The sequence below is a fragment of the Perca fluviatilis genome, chromosome 14 (assembly GCF_010015445.1).
Source record: "Perca fluviatilis chromosome 14, GENO_Pfluv_1.0, whole genome shotgun sequence".
Lineage (NCBI taxonomy): Eukaryota > Metazoa > Chordata > Actinopteri > Perciformes > Percidae > Perca > Perca fluviatilis.
In genome coordinates, this window is record NC_053125.1 from 20014051 (window position 1) to 20039960 (window position 25910).

Consider the following 25910-nt stretch of genomic DNA (forward strand, 5'->3'; position numbering starts at 1 on the left):
ATAATAATGTCATATATTGGAAAAACATATTGTCAATTGACACTGTGTTAAAATTTTATGCATTCTCACTCAAATGTAATCTTTATTCTCATATGTGAAAATAATCATTTAAAGATGAGTGTGTGAACCAATTAGTTTTCAGACCAAAATAATCTTTTTTTCATCATAAATAGAGTTATTGGCTTTATTTCAAAAATCTGAATTTTAGGCATACACTAATATAACATGACAAAGAGGCAACATTATATTTAATTAATTATTTGTACATTCCTTTCAGTGTACACAATAATAAGGTGTGTTTCCACAAGGGGGAGGAAGCTGAGAAAGATGGGCGTGAATGTCCGCTACCTTGGTGAAGGTATAAATACAAAGGGTCTGAGTGTAAAATGAAAGAAGGAACATATTCATCCATTGACAACAGCTTATTCATCTGGAATAAAAAGAACCTGTGTGAGTATAGTTAAGCCTTGTTTTTTTTATTCTTTACTAAATAGCAAAATGGAAAATAGACAAAGGTTTATGTAGGTGGAAAGTATTAAAAAGTACTGAAATTGGTGATGCCACGATTGCAGCCCATGTTCAGGGGAGACACTAAATGTGAATGGGGAAAATATTTTACTTAACAGATATCTCCATGAAACTTCCCCAGTTGATTATGTAAATTAGGACAATATTTTTTATTTAATATTTATATTTTTTTGTATTACAAGTTTTCTGAATTGTTATGTTTAATTATGCAAAAGACACATTATCTTATTAAATATGTGCTATAAATAAAGGTGTTTCTTAACCATACCCTTGCACCACTTTTTTGCTTTTTGAAATGACATTTTAAAGGGTAATTTAGAGGTTATTTCAAACCGGACCCTATTGTCCCATGTTTTTGTGTCTTATGTGACTGATAAATGGAGTCTTGTCGGTTTGGGTGATGATGATTTTGGCTGTTTCATGTTAAACAAACTTAGTCTTTAACAAAAAGGTCTATCTATGTAGGGATCCTTTCCATAACGTTGTCAGACACCTAGAATAATAATCTGAGCCTGTCAATGGCAAAAAACATTTTCCATTGCAGCCAGGTTCATGGCTGCTGGTTACAGCGTTCTCTCTCAATACTGGACCACAGATTTCAAGATTTTCAAGATTTTGTTCATATTAGTCACTATGTCACATGTTGGAAATACGAAATACTTTATGGCAATTAAAAAATATTTAATTAGATAATGTCTGTTTTGATAAATTAAACATAAAAGTTCAGAAAACTTGTAATATAAACAAATATTGTCTTGATGTAAATAATCAGTTGGGAAAGTTTCATAGTGATATCTGTTAGTTCAAATATTTTCCCTATTCACCTAAAGTGTCTCCCCTCAACATGGGCTGCAATGGATTGTTGGCATCACCAATTTCCGTATTGTTCAATAATTTCCACCACTTGGTTCTCTTAAGACTTTTTATATGTTATGCAGAAGACTTTTATGAGACTAGATCAGTTCTGTTGCAATTTGTGTGAAGTCATGTTGCATAATGACTGCACTACTGGCCGGTGGGGACACTGTTAAGGGTTGAACACATATGCAACCCTTTGTAACAATGTATTTTGGTTGATTCATGTATTGACTGAACGATTTAAATTAATTTAATGTAAAAAAACAACAGAAAAGGTCATGCAGAAAATAATGATATCATACAAAATAGAAAGCATAGAGATAAATAACAAACACTTGATGTTTTTTTTTGACATGTTCGAAAAAGAGTGGGAAGAAGTATACACTTATTTAATCCCACGCCTTCTCTAGTCATTCATCATCATTGTTGATTAGTTAACAAGCTTCCTCATTCATTTTTTGAAAACTCATCCAAATATTTAGCTTTACTTACTTAAAAAATACAATTTATCTCTCATGTATTATTATCAAATAAACACTTCAATCAATCAATCAATCAATCAATCAAATATCTTATAATTTCTTGCACATGTATTTAATTTATTCAAAGCATAAACTTATTAATGATCTATTTTAGTATCAAGTTGCCAAGAGCACTTCTGACTTTGGAGTCCATTGACCTACATGTCTAGTCAGGATTGAACTAAAAACACCTTAATAAGGTCCAAGTGAGGCTGCATGACTTGGTAAACAGTTAGATACACACGTGGTTGCTGTTTGAGGACAAATGTGGCATCTTTTAGGACACATGCCAATAATTTCTGTAAAAACAAGCTTTTTTTTAATAAATTCTTTGTCATCTTGTCAGCCCTTTTTTCCCATACTGCACAGGAGTAAGTAAAACGTGCCGATGGGGCAGTTAACATCTAAACGGGGTGGGTTGGACCCGGGCGTTGTCCCCAACGTCCAATTCTCAACCAATGATGAAGGACCTCCCAGGTACTCTTCACACGGGATTCCTCCAACCATCGTCATCTCAGACGTTGAGTCAAGGTTTGTGTTAACTTCAAGAGTCCACTTTTACCTTACAAATTAACTGTTGTGTCCTTTATTCCATATTGGTGATAGTTTAAGGGTTAACTGTAATTTCAGTAATTCCTGGTTGTCTAACACTACAAAGTGATTATTTAATTTTTTTTAATTTGAGTCAACGTAACTAACCCTAACCCTTTTCTATTTCATGATGTCCTGAGAAAGTTAACCTAAAATCATATCGATACTTAGCCCATTGCTAAGGCATTTGTATGTCAATGTCATAATAGGTAGGCCTAAGTGGACCATTAAAGGAACTGCAGCTCATGACAATTACTAATAACCTTCAGCATTTACTGCAATATTTGCTCTAATTTTTTTTTCTTTGATTGGACCTCCTAATTAATAGTGCAGCAGAGCGCCGCGGCTCGACGGCAGAGCTGCGGAGATCTTCCGTCTACAGCACGTTAGACCTGGTGCCACAAATGGGGCATTACACCCGCACTCTGCACCAGCAGAAGGGGAGCCGACCATCTCTTGATGCTCTCCGCAAGGCATTTGAGGTAATTTGTTTTAGCCTTTGGGAAACAAATCTCAAAGCACCTTGCATCATCTAACTTTCCAAAAAAAAAAAAAAAAAACAATTTAAAAAATTTTTTTTTAAAAAAAAAAAAAAAAAAAAAAAAAAAAAAAAAAAAAGGCCCCCCCCCACCACCCAGAAGGAGGGTGTTCCCCCCAAAAGGGCCCCAAAAACAAAACCCCCCCCCACCAAACCCCCCCCCCCGCTGGTTTATTGGAGTCATGGTGAGGAAAACTTGTGTGTATTTGAGCATACACTACAGACTGCATACACTAATTATTTCAATTCTGTTAACACTTGATATGAAAAGATCTTACAAACATCTTACTGAGCTGTTTTTATTGAACTTTTGTCACAGATGCGTTGCATGCTGAATATTTGGGGAGTCATCCTGTTTCTGCGCGTAACGGTGATCACTTCTCAGGCAGGCATTGGTGAGTTAATTCATCCCTCCATACCATACATTAGTCCCTTCATTCCTCTTTTTTTGTGGCTTGTAACACTCCATTGCATCACTCTCGCCCTCTCATGTAGGACTTTATTACATTTACATTATGTTACATGAGAATAGTATGTGCAGATGCACATTGCTGACAGAGCTTTACCTCAGATGCCGTTGATTCATATACTTGCTGTTTTTGATAACTTCTAGTGCTACATGTCATACAATATCCAAAGCATGAATGATTGAGAAGAAATATGCATCTACAGTGCATTCCTGTGGTCATGTAGAGGCAAACATTTGCAGAAATAGACTTTTCTCTCACAAAGCTGGAGAGACAGGCCTTGAAACCAAAACATCAATATCAATGTAGTAGTCTATGTCTACTATATCTGTAGTATCATGAATTTTCATTTAATTTAATTTTTCTCATCAGTGTTGATGTGGGTTATTATCGGGTTGTCTGTCATGGTGACCACAATTACTGGCCTCTCCATCTCTGCCATCGCCACCAACGGGAGAGTGGTCTCAGGTCAGTCACTTCCTGTGTCTCAAAATGGTTAAAAAGTCAAGTGTAGCCCACATATCCCCAATTTAGTCTGGAAAGGGCCTTGAGTTCAGTTAACATAATTAATGTTAAGGTAATGTTGTCGTATTTCCCTTGTATCTTTTTTTTAATTTAACCTTTATTTAACCAGGTAGACCATGGAGAACAGGTTCTCATTTTCAATGGCGACCTGGCCTAGAAAAGCATGAACGTGCAAGACAACATACAGTTTCACATTCAATACAATACAAGAATACATAATACAATAGGCTACATGAAGTGCAGATTAAGTAGGCATTACAAAGCCGATCCAAAGTGAGGTGTAAGTAAGTCGATGGATATGCAAAAGTGATATGGTAATAACACAATATACATGAACAGTCTATATCACTGCTGGGATGTAGTACTGCTGAGAGTCAAAATACAGTTAGTGTAGTTAGTGATGTAGATCAGTTTATACAGTATATAGCTTACACTTTTAAACTTCTTGAGTTCCTTTAGTCACTACTAATCAACAGTAACCACTATTATTAGGCTATGTTTACTTCACCCACTTCAATCAATGAATTATTTTCACATTTAAGGATTTAGCATATTGTAATGAGATAAGAGCATCTCCTATTTAACATTATAGAAAACCTTATGCACATTGGCTTGGATACCTCTCAGGGAATAACCAAGAGTTACACTGGAATTAGTCTAATATTTACTTTGGAATGACAAAATAAACAAAATGAAAGAAAAATAGCCTGCTTTAAGCTTCACTTTTTTCTTTCCCTTCAATTAACTACAGTTACAGCAAAACAATAATTATTATCTTAACGGGATACAATTACTGCATGATAATATGTTCCCTTTAACTGGAAACACACACTAACTTAATTTGTTACCTTAAATTTCAGTTCACACTTAACTCAGTTGGTCCACACTCACCAAGCACACACACACACACACACACACACACACACACACACACAGACACAAACAAGATTGCAGATATTAGAATAACAAACCCTGTTGCAGGCCTGATTCAGCGCTGGGTTAATGTTAGGGTTAGGGTTTTTGTTTTGTCCGCTTCACTCAACAGAGCAATAAAGTAAAGTGTGGTACCTTGGTGAATAGTTAAAAATCCAATCCTTAGCTTTTACCAGTCTCGTTGTCTCAGGTAAAGAACGAGATGGCAAGCAGGTATCCGAAGACGCCGATGTCTCTCCCTGATATTCTAATGTGATTCCTCAGGTTTTCTACGTTTCAACAATGCTGGAGGCAATAGCGTTAGCTGGGTTAGCTACGGGGGATAAGAGTGCATTCCCTTTCCTAATGAATGCTAACAAAACACACTCAAAGGAAATATAGATAAATAAATATTTAAATGTATCTATCTATAAATTGTGTGTGTGTGTGTGTGTGTGTGTTGTGTGTGTGTGTGTGTGTGTGTGTGTGTGTGTGTGTGTGTGTGTGTGTGTGTGTGTTAAGCGCATATCTCTTGAACCATTAGTCCGATGGATTTCAAACTTGACAGGTGTCTTGCTACAGGCAAAAGTAAGTGCAGTGCCAAGTTTGACGTTGTTTGGATAAGAAACGCAAAATATATCGTGAAATATATTGGTAAAAGAAGCAAACATAGGCTTTTGCCGCTCTAGCTGCTGGCCACTCCCCCTCACACTGCATGCAAACACTGACTGAGGACCTGTTTTTGTCGTGACTCACTCGACACCGTCTCTCGCTCCCTCTGCGCGCGCGCACACACACACACACACACACACACACACACACACACACACACAGAGATTCTGGTGGTTGATGTTCGCAGCTGTTCAGCTCTCATAACGGGCCAGGTGGGTAGCGCACACTGCCATGAGTCCATGACGTTAATGTCTGATTAGGCTACTCCACATTTTCATTGTGATATTTTGTGATTACATTCTGAATCTGCAACGTTCTCTGTTGGTAAATCTAGGCCTACCGCCTCGGGTTTGGACCCCTCACACACTACACACACAAACGGTCCGGTTCTGGTGGTTGACAACATTGTCTCTCTCTCTCTCTCTCTCTGCGCGCACACATTTTCAACGGGCACTGCACTAGTAACTTTATAATTCATTGTTTTGTGCTTAATTTCCCTCGGCTAAAAACTACAGATAGACTGTCTTCTATGATAACAACCTTGTCTCTGTTTCCCAACATTTTCAGGAGGGGCGTATTTCATGATCTCCCGCTCTCTGGGTTATGAACTTGGTGCCCCAATTGGGTTGATCTTTTCCTTCGCCAACGCTCTGGCCTGTGCGCTCAACACCGTTGGCTTTTCAGTTGTGGTCCGGGATCTAATGCTGGTACTTAATATTCTTCAATTAAGAAAATAGCTGCATCATAGTTTTATTTTACTATTTTATTGCTCGGTTCCTTTTTATTGTTGTTAAAGCACTTCATTACTTTGCGTGCTAAAAGGTGCCGTATTTAATAAATGTATTATTTCTTCCTTTGTAAGTTGGCAAGAATAATTTCAAAACCTGAAATGAATGAATATTTATTAAAAGGTATATATTAATATGAAAAATGAACACAAATATTTTAACTGTTAAGCAAAGGCCCGATTATGTTTATCCAAAATGTACTTGCATGTATTTTTATTTTTCTTATGTGTGAATATTTTGGTTATTTTGATGTAGGGTTATGATGTCGTCATTGTCGATGCCGTGAATGACGTCAGAATTATTGGCACGATCACATTAGTTATTCTTCTGATGATTGTATTGGCTGGAATGGAGTGGGAGTCCAAGGTAAGCTTGACACCTCTAACTTTATTTGCTTTATTTGCTACTACCTTATACTTATTATCATATGTTTTTCCTTTTTTTTCATTCTTCCCCATGTGTCTCTGTCTTCAGACCCAGATTTTGTTCTTTTTAATTCTCTTGATCTCGTTTGCTGACTACCTGGTGGGCACAATCATCCCGCCCTCTCAAGAGAAACAGTCCCAAGGCATCTTTGGATACAACAGTGAGTTCCGGGTTCTCAGGACAAACTACTGCCTTTAATTACAGCATGTCATCAGTTTTAATATATATATATATATATATATATATATATATATATATATAGAGAGAGAGAGAGAGAGAGAGAGAGAGAGAGAGATAGAGGACCGTAAAGTGTTTTTGTTGTTGTCTGTCACCAGAGGACATCTTCATATCGAACCTGACACCAAACTGGAGAGGATCTGACGGCAACTTTTTCCGGATGTTTTCTATTTTCTTTCCCGGTGCCACTGGCATCATGTCTGGAGTCAACATCTGTGGCGACCTCAAAGTATGATGAATAAGGCAGAGAGATACTTCTTAAAAAAAAAATAAAAAAAATAAATATATATATATATATATATATATATATACATATATATATATATATAAATAAAAATGAAAAGAAAAATGAAAATGAATTTTGACTTCTGTATGGTTTCCTTTTGCAGGACCCTGCTACTGCTATACCCAAAGGCACCCTAGGGGCCATTTTAGTTACTACACTCTCCTATCTAATTCTTTCTGTAACTTCTGGTAAGCTAATCATTTAACATGCTTTCATTTAGTATTGTGTTACATCCCCTTTGACGGTACCAGGGACAATAATAATTAAAATGAGTGACAGTCAGTGGTGAAGTAGATATTAAAGTGTTTATTTTTAAAGTTTACAAAAGTTGGAGGAATGAAATTGATATAACAAATCCAGGCCTAACTCATCTTTACCTCTTAAAGCAAAACACAAACCAAAAGACCTAGCTTGCTTCTCTAACAAAAGTGCTTTACAAAACATACAGGGGTGGCGCCGACCAATAAACCTGTGTATCTAGACAAAGTTAACCCTGAAAGTAAAACTCACTTACAGTCCTCAACCTACAACCAAATAAGTTTAGATGCAAATCAGCCACATCTCAGACAGCAGAAAGTTTGGAGAGTTGACTCTCCTCAGGTGTGCTCCTTTTATTGACAGACTTAAATGCCGATTGGCCAACTCAAAACCTAAGGGAACCAATGACCTGCATTACCGGCTGCACAGGTGGAAATCAATCATCAATTCCACACCTTGAGAGTAAACCTAGTGGGGAAGTGAAAGAAAAAGAGAAAGGAAGATAAATCCACACATCAGGCACTTTGCTACTCTGCCTGCTATGTAACATATGCATTTGCTTCTCATTTGATTTGTTTAGTTATCTGAACTAGTAGGGATTATTTAAGAGGTTTGGTTGGTTTGGGTGGAGGGACAGGAGGCATGGAGCCTGAGGGTTTATCACTCATGTTAAGGGCAGTGTCATGTATCATATATCCTGAGAGGGTTGATGGGCTCAAAATGATGGGAAAATATTTACCTCTTTATATTCCCCCAGGTGCATCTGTGGTGCGGGATGCCTCTGGTAATATGAGTGATTTTGTTGGTGGAAACATCACTGGTGACTGTGTGGGCCTGGGATGTCAGTTTGGCTGGAACTTCACAAAGTGCATCGTGTCAAATAATTGTCAGTATGGTCTGGCCAACACTTCAAAGGTACCACTCAATCTTTCTGCCTATCATTGAATAAAAATATAACCATTATTATCCTAAACTTACTGTGTTTGTAAAGGAGCCAGTTTTCCTTAAAGTGGCTATGTGGAACTTGTAGTTTGTGTTGATGCTAGCGGCCCCTTTGGATAAAAGCGTTTTTTACCCCACCTTCTGTCTTAAAGATCCTTCTAGCACATACCGTCTGGAAAACCGTGTATCCACATTTAAAACTGTATATATTGTGGATACATATTATACTAGATTGAAAAATCATTGGATGGACGTGTGGTTAGAGCAGGCGCACATATACTTTTAGGCTTATGCCTCCACGCAGAGGTCCAGGGTTCATGTCCAACCTGTGAAGATTTCCTGCATGTCTTCCCCCTCTCTCTCCCCTTTCTCACCTAACTGTCCTATAAATTAAAGGCGGAAAAGCCCAAAAAATAATCTAAAAATAAAAATTAAATCATTATCCAGGGATAGTAACAACACTAACAAAGACAAAAATAATGTGCCCAATGCAGCAAAAAATATGTAATGTCCACGGGAGGAAACAATGTATTACCCACTGTATTCCTGAGTTAGCGTTACCTGGAGGTCATATAGTTGCGAATAATGATTTGCTTGATGCATTTTTGCATATTCGAATGTTGCAAACAGTAACTTAGCCTTCTTTGGATGTATCGTGAGCTAAACCAGGTGTCACTGTGCCTAAGCATTAGCAGGAGTTTGTTGTAGCAACCAACCAGTGTTGGTCATCTTACTTTAAAAAAGTAATTAGTTACAGTTAAAATTACAAATTATTTAAATAATTGAGTTAGTAACTCAGTTATTACATTGTAAAAGTAATTAGTTACTCAGCAAAGTAACTGACGTTATTTTTTATGTTCTATAACGCTATTATGTTCTATAACATCTTTAACGTCAAAGATGTTGCTGACCCGAAAAATTGAGCATTGCTTGTTTTAACAGAGTGGCTCGGTCTCCTTTGCTTGAGCTCACGCTAGCTGCATTTGGGCTGGGGGTTGGGTTGGTAGCAGCAACAAGTGTCGTGTTAGCATGTGTTGATGTCAGGTGCTTCATAAGATTTGAGTTGGTTGAGGCAGACGTGGACAACGTTTTTTTTTTTTCCTGGGCATAGCGTTACATGTTACATAAACATTCTTGCCTTTAATTTCAATGATCGTGAAGTAGTGCCGGTACTTCCAGTTTGAGAAAGTTACCTTTGAATTTCCCTGGCTCGTCGCAATTATCGCAGTCTAACTAGTGGTAATCCGAGCGTGCAGTGAGACAGTGTGAGCAGGGCATCCGCCCATCCAGCCAATCATCATTGCATTTGCAACGGTGTCATCATCCCCACCCCTGCTCTCTCCAGACAGCTGATGTGTAGCCAAAGCCTGACACCTCGCGCTTCATTCAACCAAATTGTAGTAACGCACCACTTTACATTCTCAGTAACGATAACGGCGTTGCAACGATGGGAAAAGTAATTAATTAGATTACTCTGTTACTGAAAAAATAACACCGTTAGTGACGCCGTTATACTTACACGCCATTACTCCCAATACTGCAACCACCGTTATAGTAATATAACTATTTTTTTATATAGCGCCTTTCATGAAACCCAAGTACATGGGGACAAAAAGAAAATAGTAGGCTAACACAAACGGACAGAAAAGAAATAAAAACTGGGCGCTAAATGCAAGGGGGGTGTAATTTCATGTAACATTAGGCTAGGGACGTACAACCACGCCTCGCATTGTAAGTTATTTTATAAAGGAAAAAGACACATTGCATACCTGTCCAGGAGGAAGAGGGCCAATTCAGGGTCGGTTTTAAATCCTTTACAATCCTGTAATTTTCTCCATCTGTTGAAAGACCGACCAAGGTTGACTCGGGTTTGCCCATCATCTGTCACTCTCCCTATTAGCTTTAAGTTGTTCTTTGTTTAATTTCCTTTTTCTGTGATGGCCCTGCCCCAGTATCAGGCATAACGGTTAACAGAAAACTTCTAACTACTTGTTGTTAGGTATTTATGATCATCATATGTAAAATGAAACTGTTTCAGAAACATTTAAAAGTTCCTTATAGCTACTTTAAATCACAAGTGTTGTGTAAAATATAATAACAATATTAATTCTTAATGACTATTCCAAACAGGTAATGGGCCTACTAGCAGGTTCGTACTACATCATCATAGCTGGTGTCTTTGCAGCCACCTTGTCATCTGCTCTTGGCTTCCTCGTCTGCGCTCCTAAAGTCTTTCAGGTGAGAAACCACAGCTAAACCCTCATGTTAATCTGTTTGTTAAATATATTTTAGTCTGGCTCACAGGATGTACATTGCTGGGATAAAGTTCTGTGTTGAACAAGGATTTCAAGCATGTATTAAATTGTTGAACTGCCAGACCATGGCCACAATGACAGAAAAGACGAGAGTCGAATCTGGTACATACATTAACTTGTAAATGCTGTTAATATTATTACTATAATATACTAACTATATTAACCTATGTATAAATGTAGTCAAATCTAACTTGATGCACGTATTAAATAACATTTTACTTTCTGCTTTATCTGCCAGTGCCTATGCAAAGACAAGATATACCCATACATTTGGGTCTTTGCAAAGGGCTATGGGAAAAATAATGAGCCAATCCGTGCCTATATACTCTGCTTCTTCATTGCTTTGGGCCTCGTTCTCATTGGTGGGTGTGATCTAATACTGTAGCTGTTTTGTATTGATTCCCATATTTGTTTTTGTATGCTAAAAATGTTTTTTGTTCTAGCCCTGATTACATTTTTCAATAAAGAGTTTCAATAACTTTGTAATTATCTTTATAGCTTTTAGATTTGTTGTTGTTTATTGATTGATTGACTTTCTCTCCTGTATCGTAACAGGTGACCTGAACACCATCGCAGCCTTGAACTCCAACTTATTCATGTGTTCCTATTGCCTCATCAACTTCAGCTGCTTTCACGCTTCACTCACAAACGCTCCCGGTGAGTTACCTCTTTTTCTTTGCCTTCTAAAACGACTCGCTTTTCTGTCCGGCCACTGCTATGGCTAAGGTTTAGGGTTATGGAAACAGTATAACGTTACTGTTAAGATAACATGTTTATCCCATTTACATCTCAGTTTATAGATTCTAAGATATTAAATATAAAATATAGGAGCCAGACTGTGACCAATGTAAGTCATTACATGCCTACGGATGGAGAGGTGCTGTTTATTCGCCACTTCTCTGCATGCTTTTGCCTCTTGTGTTCTTGTTTGTTTGTGTTCTCTATACCCTTGAAGGAAAGCAAGTTTCTTTCCTTCATCTCATTCCACTGGATCAACACCACCTGCTCTCCGGACACTCGACTGGATCGCACCTCTCCCACTGTCACTGGATCACATAGGGCTGAACACACCGTCAGGCTGCACACAAAACTCAGACTGGACTACAGTGCTCTCCGCCCTTCACATACACCTATTGTCCACTCATTTGCAGATCCACTCACTGTCCCCCCTCAACTGCAATACCCCCCCTCCCCACTGACCACACACTGTTAACCGGGTCAACCTCAGATCTCTTCAGGCTGCCCCCATCCCGCCACCCTCTCACTTTGCCCTCCTCAACACCCGATCACTCAACAATAAAGCCCCTGTCCTCCATGAACTAATCCTTGACAACACTCTGGACTTCCTTCTGCTCACTGAAACCTGGCAACAACCCAATGACTTCTTCTCCCTCAACCTAGCATCCCCCCCTGGCTACAGCTACATCTGCAAACCCCGCCGTGGAGGTGGCCTCGCCGTTATTTTCAATCAGAACTTCCGGATCACAGAACTCACCCTGCCCTCAGTATCATCATTTGAATTTCTTGCCTTCAAAGCTCTTTCCTCCATGACAGTCATCCTCCTTTTCCAGCCACCTAAAACAAATCCCTCCTTCCTCTCTGATTTTACTGAACTCCTCACACTAGCCTCATCTCTCTCTCCACGTCTGCTGTTACTTGGTGACTTAAACATCCACATGGACTCCCCCACCTGCAAGCTCTCATCAGAATTCACCATTTTACTGGACAACTTCACTCTCACCCAACATGTCACATTCCCCACCAATGATAAAGGATACATCCTCGTCCTGGTCTGCTCCACAAATCAACCGGTGCTTGACCTCCATCCATGGCTCTTTCCCCTCTCTGTTCACAAACCGATACGGTTCTCCAACCCCAAGCCCCCGCCTGCTCAGAGAAATCACCTTCCGCAACCTTAAATCAATTGCTCTCCACCATCTCTCAGACCTGCTCTCCACCACTCTCCACCTGGACTCAAACCTCACCTCACCTCACCTGATGATCTCACAAATCACCTCAGCTCCACCTTGTCTACCTCCCTCAACAGTCTGGCCCCCCTCAAAACAAAAAACGTCACTTTTAACACCTCTTCACCCTGGTACACAACTGCACTCCGGAAAATGAAACAAACTGGCCGCCAACTTGAACGTCTGACAAAAAAATCATCTCTCACAGTCCATCACAAAGCCTATAAACTCCACCTCATTGCCTACAAAGATGCCTTCATTGCTGCCAAGTCTGCCTACCTCTCCACCATCCTGAACGACCACTGCCAAAACCCCAGAACCCTCTTCTTCACAGTGAACAACCTCCTCAAGCCTCGGACCAACACCCTTCCTACCTCTACTCCGGATCTCTGCAACTCATTCCTCCACTTTTTCTCATTTATCAATCTCTATGCCCTGTATCGGACCTCCCAGTATCTACTCCAGCACCTACCACGGCCCCTCTTCTCCCCATCTCTCCTGACCTCGCGACCTTTCCTCCACACTGCCTCCACTCCCAGTTTGACCCGGTCACCCCTCCTGAAATCTCCAAACTCATCAGCTCTTCCAAACCCACTACCTGCTCCCTTGACCCACCTCCCTACTCCCCTCCTGAAGTCCTGCCTCCCCGTCCTATGCCCATACCTCACTAACCTCTTTGACTCCTCGCTGTCCCTTGGAACTGTACCCTCTGCCTTCAAAATTGCTGCTGTCACCCCAATCCTAAAAAAACTGGTCTGGATGCCTCCTCCCTCAACAACTACCGCCCAATATCCAACTCCCCTTTCTGTCTAAAACCCTGGAACGTATTGTTGCCTCACAACTCCAAACCCATTTTCATGCCAATAACCAATTCAAACCCCTCCAATCTGGTTTTTGCCTCCTCCACAGCACAGAAACCGCTCTCCTCAAAGTCCTCAACGACCTCCTCACCTCTGCTGACACCGGGTACCTCAACATCCTTATTCTCCTCGACCCTGAGTGCAGCCTTCGATATCGTGAGCCATAACATCCTCCTCACCAGACTCAAAGACCTCGGTATCGAAGGTACTGCACTCAGCTAGCTCCGTTCCTACCGTTCCAACAGATCCCACTTCATCTCTCCATAACCACACCTCTGCCACAGTCACTCAAGGCTATCCCCAAGGCTCCATACTCGGCCCCGCCTCTTCATCATCTACATCCTCCACCATTGTCACCCCATCTGCCCAGGCCCGCAAACTTAGCTTGATCTTTGATTCCACCTTCTCCCTTGAGCCCCACATCCGCCATGTCATTAAAACCTCATTCTTTCACCTCCGCAACATCGCCAAAATCAGACCCTCTCTCACACTGCTGCTGAAAGATTCATTCACGCCTTCATCTCTTCCCGACTGGACTACTGCAACTCACTTCTCCTTAGCATCAGCTCTACCTACATCAACCGACTCCAACTGGTCCAGGGCGCAGCTGCCAGACTCACCTGCACCAAATCCTGGCACCACATCACTCCAGTCCTAAAATAACTCCACTGGCTTCCCATCTCCCAACGGATCACCTACAAAATCCTGGTCCTCACCTACAAAGCCCTCCACCATCTGGCCCCCTCATACCTCACTGATCTCCTCTCCCCCTACCAACCCTCAAGGTCCCTCAGATCCATCTCAGCCGGTCTCCTGTCCATCCACAAGTCCAACCTCCGCAGTTTTGGGGACAGAGTCTTTTCCAGGGCAGCTTCCAGGCTCTGGAACTCTATCCCCCAAGAGATCCACACCTCTGAGTCCCTCACAATCTTCCAGTCCCACCTCAAGACCCATTTCTTCACCTCTGCCTATCCCTAGCCCCACACCCCCCTCCATTTTCATCTGTGCCTGAATCTTGTTTTTTGTTTTGGTTTTCTACTTTGCCCTGTAAAGCAATTTTGAGTCCTTGAAAAGCACTATACACATTCAATTTATTATTTTATTATTATTATCCCTAGAAACAGACATTTGCCCCTGTGACTGCCATATTGGACAGATGTGTGGCTATGTGAGATTAGGTTATGTGATATTTCACCTGAAAGAAATTTATTTCATCCATTTTCCCCTCTAGGTTGGAGGCCAATGTTTCGTTACTACAATAAATGGCTAGCTTTATTTGCATCAGTGGTCGCTGTGTTGCTGATGTTCCTGTTTACCTGGTGGGCTGCTCTCTGCGTCTTTAGCTTCTTGATTTTCCTGTTTGTATACGTCACATACAACAAGCCAAGTAAGTCCAAAACAGATATGTTGAAATGCAACTATGTTCTGATGAGACTTGCCTGGTTTATATTAAAGAGTGAACAAGTCTGTTTGATATTGCCTGACTTATGTGTGTTTTGACAATTATTGACTCTAATTAAAATTTTCAGGAGAATTGTGAAGCTGTCTATAAAAAAGGACAACAGCGTATATACTGCTTGAGAAAACGGTACCATTTTCATATAGAAAAGACTGATGGCATTATTTTATCATCCCTTTATCGAATCAATCATATCTTAAGCACAAGAATTGCCTAAATCAAATTGTAAGATGGTCAAGTATGCTGACTGGTGAGTCGCAGCTGCACCCCACATCCCTGTATGCTAAACAACTACAGCGGATAGCTATCAATGGCCATCTTAGAAGATAGCCTACACCCTTTGAATAGGGAATTCCAGTATTTCCCCTCTGGATAGAGGCTAATAGTCTGTGGTTGTATAACTACAAGATTTAAAAACAGTTTTGTCCCAGCGGCAATCACTCTGTTAAACAAACTGTAGAATTACTTGCACACAACGCACAAGCACCTTGGTCATGTACTGTTTTTTTAATCATGTTTTATCCTGTTTTCTTTGTTTTAATGTTTTGTGTATTTCATGTTATGTGGTGGTCTACAAAGTTTTGAGGATGTCCTGCCTCTTAGACTGTAAACCTAGTTTACCTGCGGGTACCAATAAAGTAACCTGACCTGATATCCACAGATGTGAACTGGGGTTCATCAGTCCAGGCAGGTTCATATAACATGGCATTGTCCTATTCTGTCGCTTTAACTGGTGTCAACGATCATGTCAAAAATTTTAGGTGAGTGACCGAAAGCCTCAGTTATATCATGTAATATTCCTAGACTTCTTTCTATAGTATTTGTCCAATCCAATTTTACTCAAATTCGATCTCATACTTCTCAGTTAGTAGAAAGTAGTGTATTTACACTTATGTGTTCCTTCAGACCGCAATGTCTGGTTCTGACTGGGCCACCAACCCAGCGACCAGCCCTGGTGGACTTTGTTGACTCCTTTACCAAACACGCAAGCCTCATGATCTGTGGAGACATAATCATGGTTAGTCATTTAATCTCAACTGTTTTGTTAGCAAAAGGAAAATAAGAGAAATTATTTATATCATTGTATTAAAGAAACTACCCAATCCTACTTACAGTAGCTTTTCATCAGACAATTTTTACTGGTCGTGTTCAATCTCTTCATTTTGCTTTTATGTCTTTTATTGAATCTCCTTGTCTCTTTAAAAATCAGGACAGGCAGACTCGGCCACAGGATGACACAGATCGGTTGGTAAAGTGGATGAACAAGAGGAAGGTGCGCTCCTTTTATTCTCCTTTCACTGCTGACAGCCTCAGAGTTGGAGCTCGGAACTTGCTACAGGTAAAACATCTGCATGTGTTTATCTGTGGGAAATAACTATGGCTTCAATCATATTAATATTTGCTGGGGATTAATCTGACTCCTGTTTTAAGATGACAACCTGTCATCCTCGCAATGTTGGCTTTTTCATATTTTTATCTCTTATTACAGTAGGACACATCATCTATTGGGTGCTAAATATAACTTTCAATAGAACATTTAAACTTCCTCTTACTCACATAGTATTCCTACGTATTTTTGTCCATGTTTTTATTTGTATTTTATTAAACCTTAAATATAATTTATCTTATTTAACATTTCCTCAAGGCTTCTGGTCTTGGCAAACTGAAGCCCAACATTCTGGTCCTGGGCTTCAAGTCAAACTGGAGGGACAGTTCTCCTGAAAGCATTGATGATTATATCAACACCATATAGTAAGTGTAGTTAAATAAATGATTAAAAAACAATGTTGACTTTTTTTCAACATTGAAGGATTAGACAGCACTTTTATATTGAATTTAAAAAGTAATTGTTGTCACTAATAGGCGCCTAAAGGTGCAGTAAAAATAACATAATTTCTACTTTAAAACTTCCATTCAACTTACTTTTCTTCTCTTTTCTCTAGCGATACCTTCGACACTAACTACTGTTTATGTATCTTGAGGATGGTGGAAGGACTGGATATCTCTGACCAGCTTAATTTTGAAGGTTAGATATCCAGACTTTATAATCCTTTTGTCTTTATTTCATCTGCATGCTTTCTTATAACATGACATATTTGTATAATATTGAAAACAAAATGGTAAAGGGTGAAATGTCTGTCTTCCAGTGAACCAGGGATTTGAGCCTGATGAATCTGTTGAAAACGACCAGCAATCTCCTCAGAAGAAACCCGGTGAACACACAGACACATTAGAATACAATATTTTGAGGACATTGCATTGACCTGCATCCACTACTGAAGAATGATCTCCTAGGATAAAATCCTAACCAATCTACATCTAACTCTGACTTAAAAATAAAAAAATGAAAGGAGTCTCTCGTAGTGATGAACCTACAGAGAATTATCACCAGAAAATGTTGCATATAGTTTCAGCTCATGGTTTAGCTGTCTGGCCAAAACTTTACTCGGTTCACTCTCAAGGCTGTCATATTGCCTTTTTTGTTTTAAGTGAAAAAATCCACTGTACACCCGAGCAGACACACATAGTTAGCAACTACATGGTGAACATTGTGAAGCATTTAGCAGCTAAGGAGCCAGATATTTCCCTGAGGAGTTGGTAGATACGAAAAGTGGAGCTAACAATGGCACCACTTCATAAATATACAGTTTTACAGTATTTTTACTATAGTGGGACACCTCAGAGTAATACTACTCAGAGTAATTATTAATATTGCCCCTGCAACTCAGTTTTTCTCCTTTTGCTGTTCCAGCTGACATCCCCAATGAAGACAACAGTAATCAGATCAAGACAGTGTTTCAGATTGACCAGGGGAAGAAGACAATCGATATCTACTGGATAGCAGATGATGGAGGTTTGATCTGACAAAACAAGCACAATACATGACCTGTTGGTAATCTGTGATAATCAATATACTTATCTTATTATATGGGTGAACTGGGAACGTCTCACACCTCTGGCAGAGCTTTTCTGGGATCCCTGTGGAGGTTGGGCGCATTGATCGTCATCAATTTTCCTGATGGAAGTCACTGAGTTAGTCAAACAACTCCACAGTGGCAAAGCCCCGGGGATTGATGAGATCCATCCAGAAATGCTGAAAGCTTTGGGTGTGAAGGGGCTGTCTTGGATGACACGCCTTCTCAACATCGCCTGGAAGTCTGTGCCTAAGGAGTGACAGACAAGGGTGATGGTTCCCATGTTCAAAATGGGGGCCCACAGAGTGTTTGCCATTTACAGGGTTATTATTACACTTCAGCCTCCCTGGTAAAGTCTTCTTCACAGTGGTGAAAGGGAAAGTTTGGCTGATAGTCGAACCTCAGATTGAAGAGGAACAATGCGGATTCTATCCTGATCGTGAAACAATGAACAAACTGTGCTTTATCACCAATCCTGTTTGCGATATTCATGGACAGGATATCGAGGCGTAGTCGTAGCAGGGACGAAATGCGGTTCGGTGGGCTGGGGATCTCATTGCTGCTTTATTCTGAAGATGTAGTCCTGATGGCATCATCGGTCTGTGAGAGGACACTTACTAGAATCAGAGAATTGCAGACAGTATTACATTCACTTTACCACACCCCTGAAAAGACGAAAAGAGAGCTGAGCCAAAAATTAAAGCTCTCGATCTACCGGTCAATTTTCGTTCCTACCCTGTATTGTCATGAAGGCTGGGTCATGACTGAAAGAATGAGATCCCAAGTACAAGCGGCCAAAATGGGTTTTCTCAGGAGAGTGGCTGGTGTTTCCCTTAGAGTGAGAAGCTCAAACATCCATGAGGAACTAGAGCTGCTGATCCTTTGAGTCAAAAGAATTCAGCTGAGGTAAGCATGGGCCTCTGGTAAGAATGGGCATCTGGTAAAGATGCCCTCTGGGTGCCTCCCTAGGGAGGTGTTTCAGGCACATCCAGCTGGGAGGAGGCCTCAGGGAGACCCAGGACTAAGTGGAGAGATTATATCTCCTCCCATGCCTGGGAACACTTTGGGATCCCCTCGTCAGAGCTGGTTAATGTGGCCCGGGACAGGGAAGTTTGGTGTTCCGCTGCGGGAGCTGCTACTCCCGCAACCCGACCATGGATAAGACGATGGATGGATGGATATAATATAATTATATATGTGTTTTACAGCATAGTTTTAGTACAATAATGGTCAGTGGACACAAGGAGGAGCCACCTCTGTCTGACACTGTGGGCTTGATACAGAGGCATGCAAAAAATACAAGTTTTTCATAGCATCTCTTTCTTAGCTGCAGTATTTCTCTTTCTTCTCTTTTAAGGTCTGACTCTGCTGGTGCCTTACCTGCTCACCAGGAGAAAACGCTGGCACAACTGTAAGGTCAGGGTCTTCATCGTAGGAGACGAAGAAAACATGGAGGAAAGCCGCACAGAGTATGTATTCATTGTTTTACCCTCTGGGATAAGTGAATAACAATAATGTAACGCAATAAAAGCCCATCCAGGTGCACGCCAAGAACACTAAAATAAAAAAGGTCTTGGTCCTGCCCCTCTTTTTTCACTTTATTTGAGCTACAGAATTTTATTTATAGTATGAAATCATAACAAGAGTTATCTCAAGACACTTTACAGATAGAGTAGGTCTAGACCACACTATAATTTACAAAGACCCAACGATTCCAGTAATTTCAGTAACGCAATGCTACTATTTGAAATTAAACATCAATACTCAATATTCAGTCAAGTAATGTTGGAAAAGTAAGAAGGAAATTGGTGCGCATGCAACAACACAAGTAATAATCCTCCTACAAAACTCCATATATACATATGTGTGTACAGTATTGAAAATTAGGGGTGCACGATTCACGATTTGATTCAATATTGATTTTTAGTCTCACGATTCAATTCAAAAAACGATTCTCGATTTAAAAAGAAAAGATTCACAGTATGTAAATGTAGTTACTTTTCCCATGTGATTGCAGTAGACATACAATTTAAAAGAAAAGAAACACAACCAATTAAATGTAGTTTGATATTACTTTATATGTCTTCATACAAAAATAAAAACTTTTGCAACTAAAAACTGCAGTGCCAAGCTTTGGTCAGCTTTCAAATACATTTAATTCAAGTATAAATAAAATTGTTAAATAAAGAGCTTTTCGTTCAGAGTTTGGTGAGAGTTTAGAGCATTGAAAGAGGTTGAAGTTAAAGTTGGTTGACTGGCGTGTTAGGTACTTTAGGTTGTTGTTCGTCCACGTCTTTAATGTTAATCTCTGGGTGATGGCGTACCATGTGAGTTCTCAAGTTTGTGGTGTTTCCAAAATACTTAACTTTTGCTTTGCAAAGCCTGCATATAGCGTGATTCTTATAAAGTTCCGTCTTCCCCTCAAGGTTATAAAAGCTGAATTGTGTCCAAACTCTCGTCTTCAGTGACGATGGAGCAGGTTGAATAATTCTTTCTGTGAGGTTTGCCATTGTTTCCGCCGACTAAACTACTTCTGCTGCACTCATTTTTTGATTATAACAGGAGTGCCCAGGCGTCAGTGTGAATTTCGATGCAGCACCATCTGGGAATAGCAAACTAAACTCATTTCAGGACAATAGAACGAAAAAAATAGAAATGATATGAATTGATTTTGAATCGGTAGAGCTTGAATCATGATACGAATGTGAATATATCTATATTTTTTTGCACACCCCTATTGAAAATGGTGGAATACATTCCTTGATGATCTGCAGTCCAGTGGAAAATTTGATTTGGACTTGTTGATCTGCATGTACAGTACTATTTTTGAACCACAGTTTTATATTAAATCACATTTTTTTTATTTAGACAAATTTGATTATCCATGCAGGTTGATTGGATTGTAAACTGGTAGATTTCTGCAGTATTTTTTGCAATCCATTTACATTTCATCCCGAAATTTAGGCTTCATGGACACTGTTGTGTATAAAATGCATTATGGTAATGCATTATGGTGGAGAGGAGGAGACTGATGTGCTGAGACTTTGACTCTTTCTTTTAGGATGCTTCGTCTTCTGGATCGGTTTCGTTTTGGTTTTAAGGAAGTTCTAGTCATGACTGACAGCGAGAAGCGTCCACAAGCCAAGAAGTATGTACGGGAAGGGATCGGTCTATAATATCATGTTCACTGTTTTAGGTATAGCTTTATTGTGAACAAACACATGACAAAATATTAAAGCCACTATGTGCCGTACTTCTAGGCTCTGGTGCCCCGAGTGGAAGCAAGTGAGCTAAAACACTTAAGCAATGCATCTGGTTCGTCCAATGTTACTGTGATATAATCTAATCTACTTTCCAGGGTTGACATCCCCATGGATTTTTCCACACACAACCACATATGATCACACAAAGATGTTTGTTTAAAATATGACAAATAAATCTCAGTAGGCTTTTAATCTCTTTTAGTCTTTCACTCTGTAGTATTACAAATAATCAGCCCTGGAAATTTCACCTAAACTTGTACATCATGAATGGCCGACAGACACTTTGGGCTCCTGCACACTGCCTGCGTGAGCGTGTCAGCTGCGTGGCGTGTCCATTTTTATTCCGGCTCCCATGTTAACAGGTTAGAGCTTGCACACTGCCTGCATGACATGCACGTCAATAGAATAGGAAAAGATGTTTATATGTCATTTTGACACAAATACATTTAATAAATGACATGTTGATGTTTGAAAGTCAGGTTTTGACTTAAATAATAGGCCTACTTATCAATTTTTCAAATAGTAGGCTATTGCACCTGTCAATAAAGAACGAAATATTCTGTAGCGTGTTTTGCCGCCAATACTGCCGACATTGACTTTGCTGTAATCAGATCAGTTGAAGAACACACTATTATTTCATTTTATCAATGGGAAACATACATGTGTACAGACAAGGCTAGCAGCAGCAGCATCGCATCAGACATGTTCCTGGTGTGCAAAGACACAGAAAACGCCACACGGCCGCCACGCAAATGACACGCAACAGAAATGCCACGCTCACGCCATGCCGTGTGCAGGAGACTTTCGTGTTTTACAAATGTTAAGTGGTCTTTGAACCTTCAACGACCAATACTTTATTATTTCGGTCTTTCATCGCACACTGATTTCTGTCTTTCTTGCTGCTTTTAAGCCTTGAAAGGTTTGAGGACAGTGTCGCCCCCTTCAGGCTATATGATGAACAGCAGGATGGTGTCTCAGCTCAGGAACTGAGAGAAAACGCTCCATGGAAAATATCAGACAAAGAGTTTGAGGCCTTCAGACAAAAGGTGTGTGTGTGTGTGTGTGTGTGTGTGTGTGTGTGTGTGTGTGTGTGTGTGTGTGTGTGTGTGTGTGTGTGTGTGTGTGTGTATGTGTATGTGTGTGTGTGTGTGTGTGTGTGTGTGTGTGTGTGTGTGTGTGTGTGTGTGTGTGTGTGTGTAAACTCGGTCAGATATCTAAAATTAATTTCCCTCCTTCCCAGTCTGAGACCAAAGTGAAGCTGAATGAAATCATCCGGAGGAATTCAATATACGCTGGTCTCGTGGTTGTGTGAGTACACAGTTTACATTATCACTTCAGTTTAATGAAAATATTACATCAAGGCAGTTTGGCCATGACTTAGGGGTCGCAGATGGGATGTCTCTTAAAAGTGTGGTCAGTTTGACATTTTTTTTATGTATTGGGGATGCTCCCCCTCTTTGTTTGGAGGGAAGTGAAAATAAAAAAGTAGATGCATACTGTACATGAGGACATTCTCCCATGAAGATAGTTTATATTCTTACAACGTTTTTTTACAGCTTTGTCATTCATTAGTCTGTTTTTAACCAGCATGCAATGGGTGCCCCCTGGAGGCGTTACAGTGGTTGAAAAGTATGTTGATAAATAATTATATGTGATCTTGGTTGGGTACCGTTTGGATTTTTCCGATTCCGATGCTGAACCGCTACTTTTAAAACGATTCCGATTCCTAACCGATTCCTAAACCAATTCATGAAAAAACAAGCTTTTTTAAAATTGAAAATGATTTAAATTGAACAATATATTAACGTTTTAAAGTACTTAAATATATAATAAGTAAACCTAAGTCACCTAACACATAACTACAATCATTTGAAAAATAACAGTTACACTATTAAAAAGTAACAACAAAATAAATGTTATTGAGTTGGTAGTCCACCCAGCTTCAAACTTTAGCAGTTCTTTTGCAGAAAAATGACCATATTTGCCTTCTCTGGCAAGATAGGACACCTCTCCTGACTTATGGTATGTCCTGCACAGAAGAAAACTCTCTCAGATGGTGTCTAAGAGGCCTCTACACATAGGTAGCCTGGCTAGGCTACAGGGTCTTGTCCTGAACGATAGACTAGCAGAGCAAGTGTAGTATGTGTACTAGCGATCACGTGCAGTGGATGGTTAATATGCTTTTACATCCATTTGGTGAGCCCAGAGGAAAAGTATGGCATTTTAAAAGTAGCCTACAACCCTACTCTTAACCCTAGATTATAGTGAGTTATAGAACACAGCTATAACTTATAAAACTGTGAGAGGTCTTAATCATGTTCTCTTCTAGTTTAGTTTATGTAATATAGATATATGCCCTACTACTAACTACTACTACTACTAATAATAATAATAATAATAATAATAATAATAATAATAATAATACGTTTTATTTGGCGGACGCCTTTATAAATACACAAGGACATCTTACAAGTTTAAAAGGGCATAAAAGAAGGAAATGGATTAAAATACATTTAGCTTCATAGTAGTACATTTTACAAAATGGACAACATCTGAATAGTGCTAAAAAAGTCAGAAAACTGTAGTATACTAAATACTGTAGGTGAAACATGCATACAGGCCTTTCTATCTGCTTTAGAAGATGAAAACAATATTTGTTTGATTTCCACAGGGATGCAAAATTCGGCAAAAAAATCCACTAGACCATGGCTAATTCCATGGCAGTATGATTAAGATAACAGAAAGAGATGGGAGAGGTTGTGTTTCTTTGGGTTGGCTGCAAACCCCAGCTTGCACAAATTTGACATATTTGTACATATTTAAGTATAAGAGCAGTCTTCTGTTTTTGTCATGCACTTTTGGTATGCTCATGTAAATGTTGTGCTTTTTCCAGGAGCCTTCCTGTGCCACACAGCGACTGCACTAGTGCTCTGTACATGGCCTGGTTGGATACTCTGACCTGTGGCCTCCACTGCCCTGTGGTGCTGATACGAGGAAACCAGGAGGATGTGCTTACTTTCTACTGCCAGTGAATGAAAAAATTGTCTTACAGGGATGGACACTAAATTAAGCCACACTAACCTATGAAGTTAAAAAATTTAAATGTTCATGCAATTGGTGCCAAGGGTTACAAAAAACTTTTTTTTAAATAATATTAACTATAACTAATATTTGAACATAAGACAATTAGTAGAATTTCCAGAGTAAGAGATCTCAGAGGCAGTGATGGAAGATAACACCAAGCAGTTACTTGCATCACTGTCATCAAGATCATCTTCAGGGCGATGTGGATGCAAATGTCATCTTAGTCAGGCGCCCCTGGCCAAAGGCTGCCGGTGAAAGCAAAGAGTGTACACCGCTGAAGCTACCCGGCCGGAGCCATAACCTAGAACAAAAAGTGATAAAAGACCCACCCAGACCCAAACACTTTCATGTGTTTGTCTCCACTTCTTCCATGCCAGATAATGTTATCCTAATCAATCAGAACCTGGGAGGACGCCTTATATTACTGCAGAGAGCATCACTGTGACCTGGTCTCCATCACCAACCTAGACCAGCAGAGATGGGTCCAAGAGAGAGCCAAGTAGGCCGACAGTCCTTACGTCTGGCTGGGACTGTAATAAACCTGCTCTCTGGATTTCTGGTTCTGGGTCAGTGACGAGGTGATCTGCTATAAGAACTGGGACTCACATAAGACGGATGATGAATGTGACACGTCTGGAGTCATGGACAGAGGAGGACAACATAAGTGGTTCAAAAAGATTGAAAATGAGGAGTTTAATTTCATCTGTTCTAAGTAAAAACCCTCTAATCACTGGTAGCTGGCATTTGATTCATTTACTCACTTTGTTTGCAGTGGTGTGACGTTGACACAGTATACAGGAGTATAGCCTCTGATTTTATTGACTGGCATTCTGGGAAATGTACAAATCACAACCGAAGGGGGAGAGATATGAAATTACTAACAGACTTTCTAACAGCAGATTTTAGATTGAGGGAAGATTATTGAGGATATGATCCTGTAACAGGTTTTTCTGTCTCCTGATTCTGATTCGCCTGAATGATCACTATTTTTTATTTCCTGAAGTTGTTATATTTTCATATGTGGATCCTTTTTTCATCTATTGAGGTTGTATTTAGTTTTCTGTATAATTCAAAATGTATAGGTTTCACCCATATGTATGGCAGGAAAAGGAATAAATACACCAATCTACAGTATAGAGGTTTGATTTTCTTCTTTTTATTGACTTTTGGTGAATATCTGGTGATTGTTATATCATGTAAAATCTATGTATCCCATTTGTTTGAGTTTTATGTAAGCAATTACTTTCTTTCTCTGAGGCTGAATAAACTGTTAAACTACAGAGTGGTCCTCTTTTTTTCACACAAGTGTTTATTTTAACCCAAATCCTACTTTCCCTACACCCAACCAAGTCTAAACCATTAAGTCACTGAACTGACTTGTATGGCACAGATACATGATCAGATAAACCGATAAGAAAATGTGTCATCCTAAAGGATTAACAAGTGACATATTTTGGTTTTCAAATTCTAAACAATACTGCTTGTTATATAAACTGAT

The 25910-nt window shown here is 39.7% G+C and overlaps 1 protein-coding gene across 2 annotated transcripts; it reads left to right on the top strand.

The window, feature by feature from the left end:
* Positions 1 to 3207: 3207 nt before the first annotated feature.
* On the top strand, positions 3208 to 25692 carry LOC120572265 (solute carrier family 12 member 3-like). Of its 2 annotated transcripts, none has more exons than XM_039821502.1 (25): positions 3208 to 3221; positions 3356 to 3431; positions 3876 to 3971; positions 6180 to 6319; positions 6656 to 6766; positions 6875 to 6986; positions 7162 to 7292; positions 7453 to 7537; positions 8365 to 8522; positions 10680 to 10787; positions 11103 to 11226; positions 11420 to 11521; positions 14923 to 15078; positions 15812 to 15911; positions 16057 to 16168; positions 16355 to 16489; positions 16796 to 16902; positions 17094 to 17176; positions 17298 to 17363; positions 17903 to 18004; positions 19423 to 19534; positions 21127 to 21213; positions 22239 to 22374; positions 22569 to 22636; positions 24222 to 25692. In XM_039821502.1, the coding sequence occupies exons 1-25, from the start codon at positions 3219 to 3221 to the stop codon at positions 24358 to 24360; spliced, it is 2649 nt and encodes an 882-aa protein (XP_039677436.1). In that variant the 5' UTR covers positions 3208 to 3218; the 3' UTR covers positions 24361 to 25692. The 2 variants fall into 2 exon arrangements, with proteins under 2 accessions (XP_039677436.1, XP_039677437.1); XM_039821503.1 differs by having other exon boundaries at positions 16361 to 16489.
* Positions 25693 to 25910: the final 218 nt, after the last annotated feature.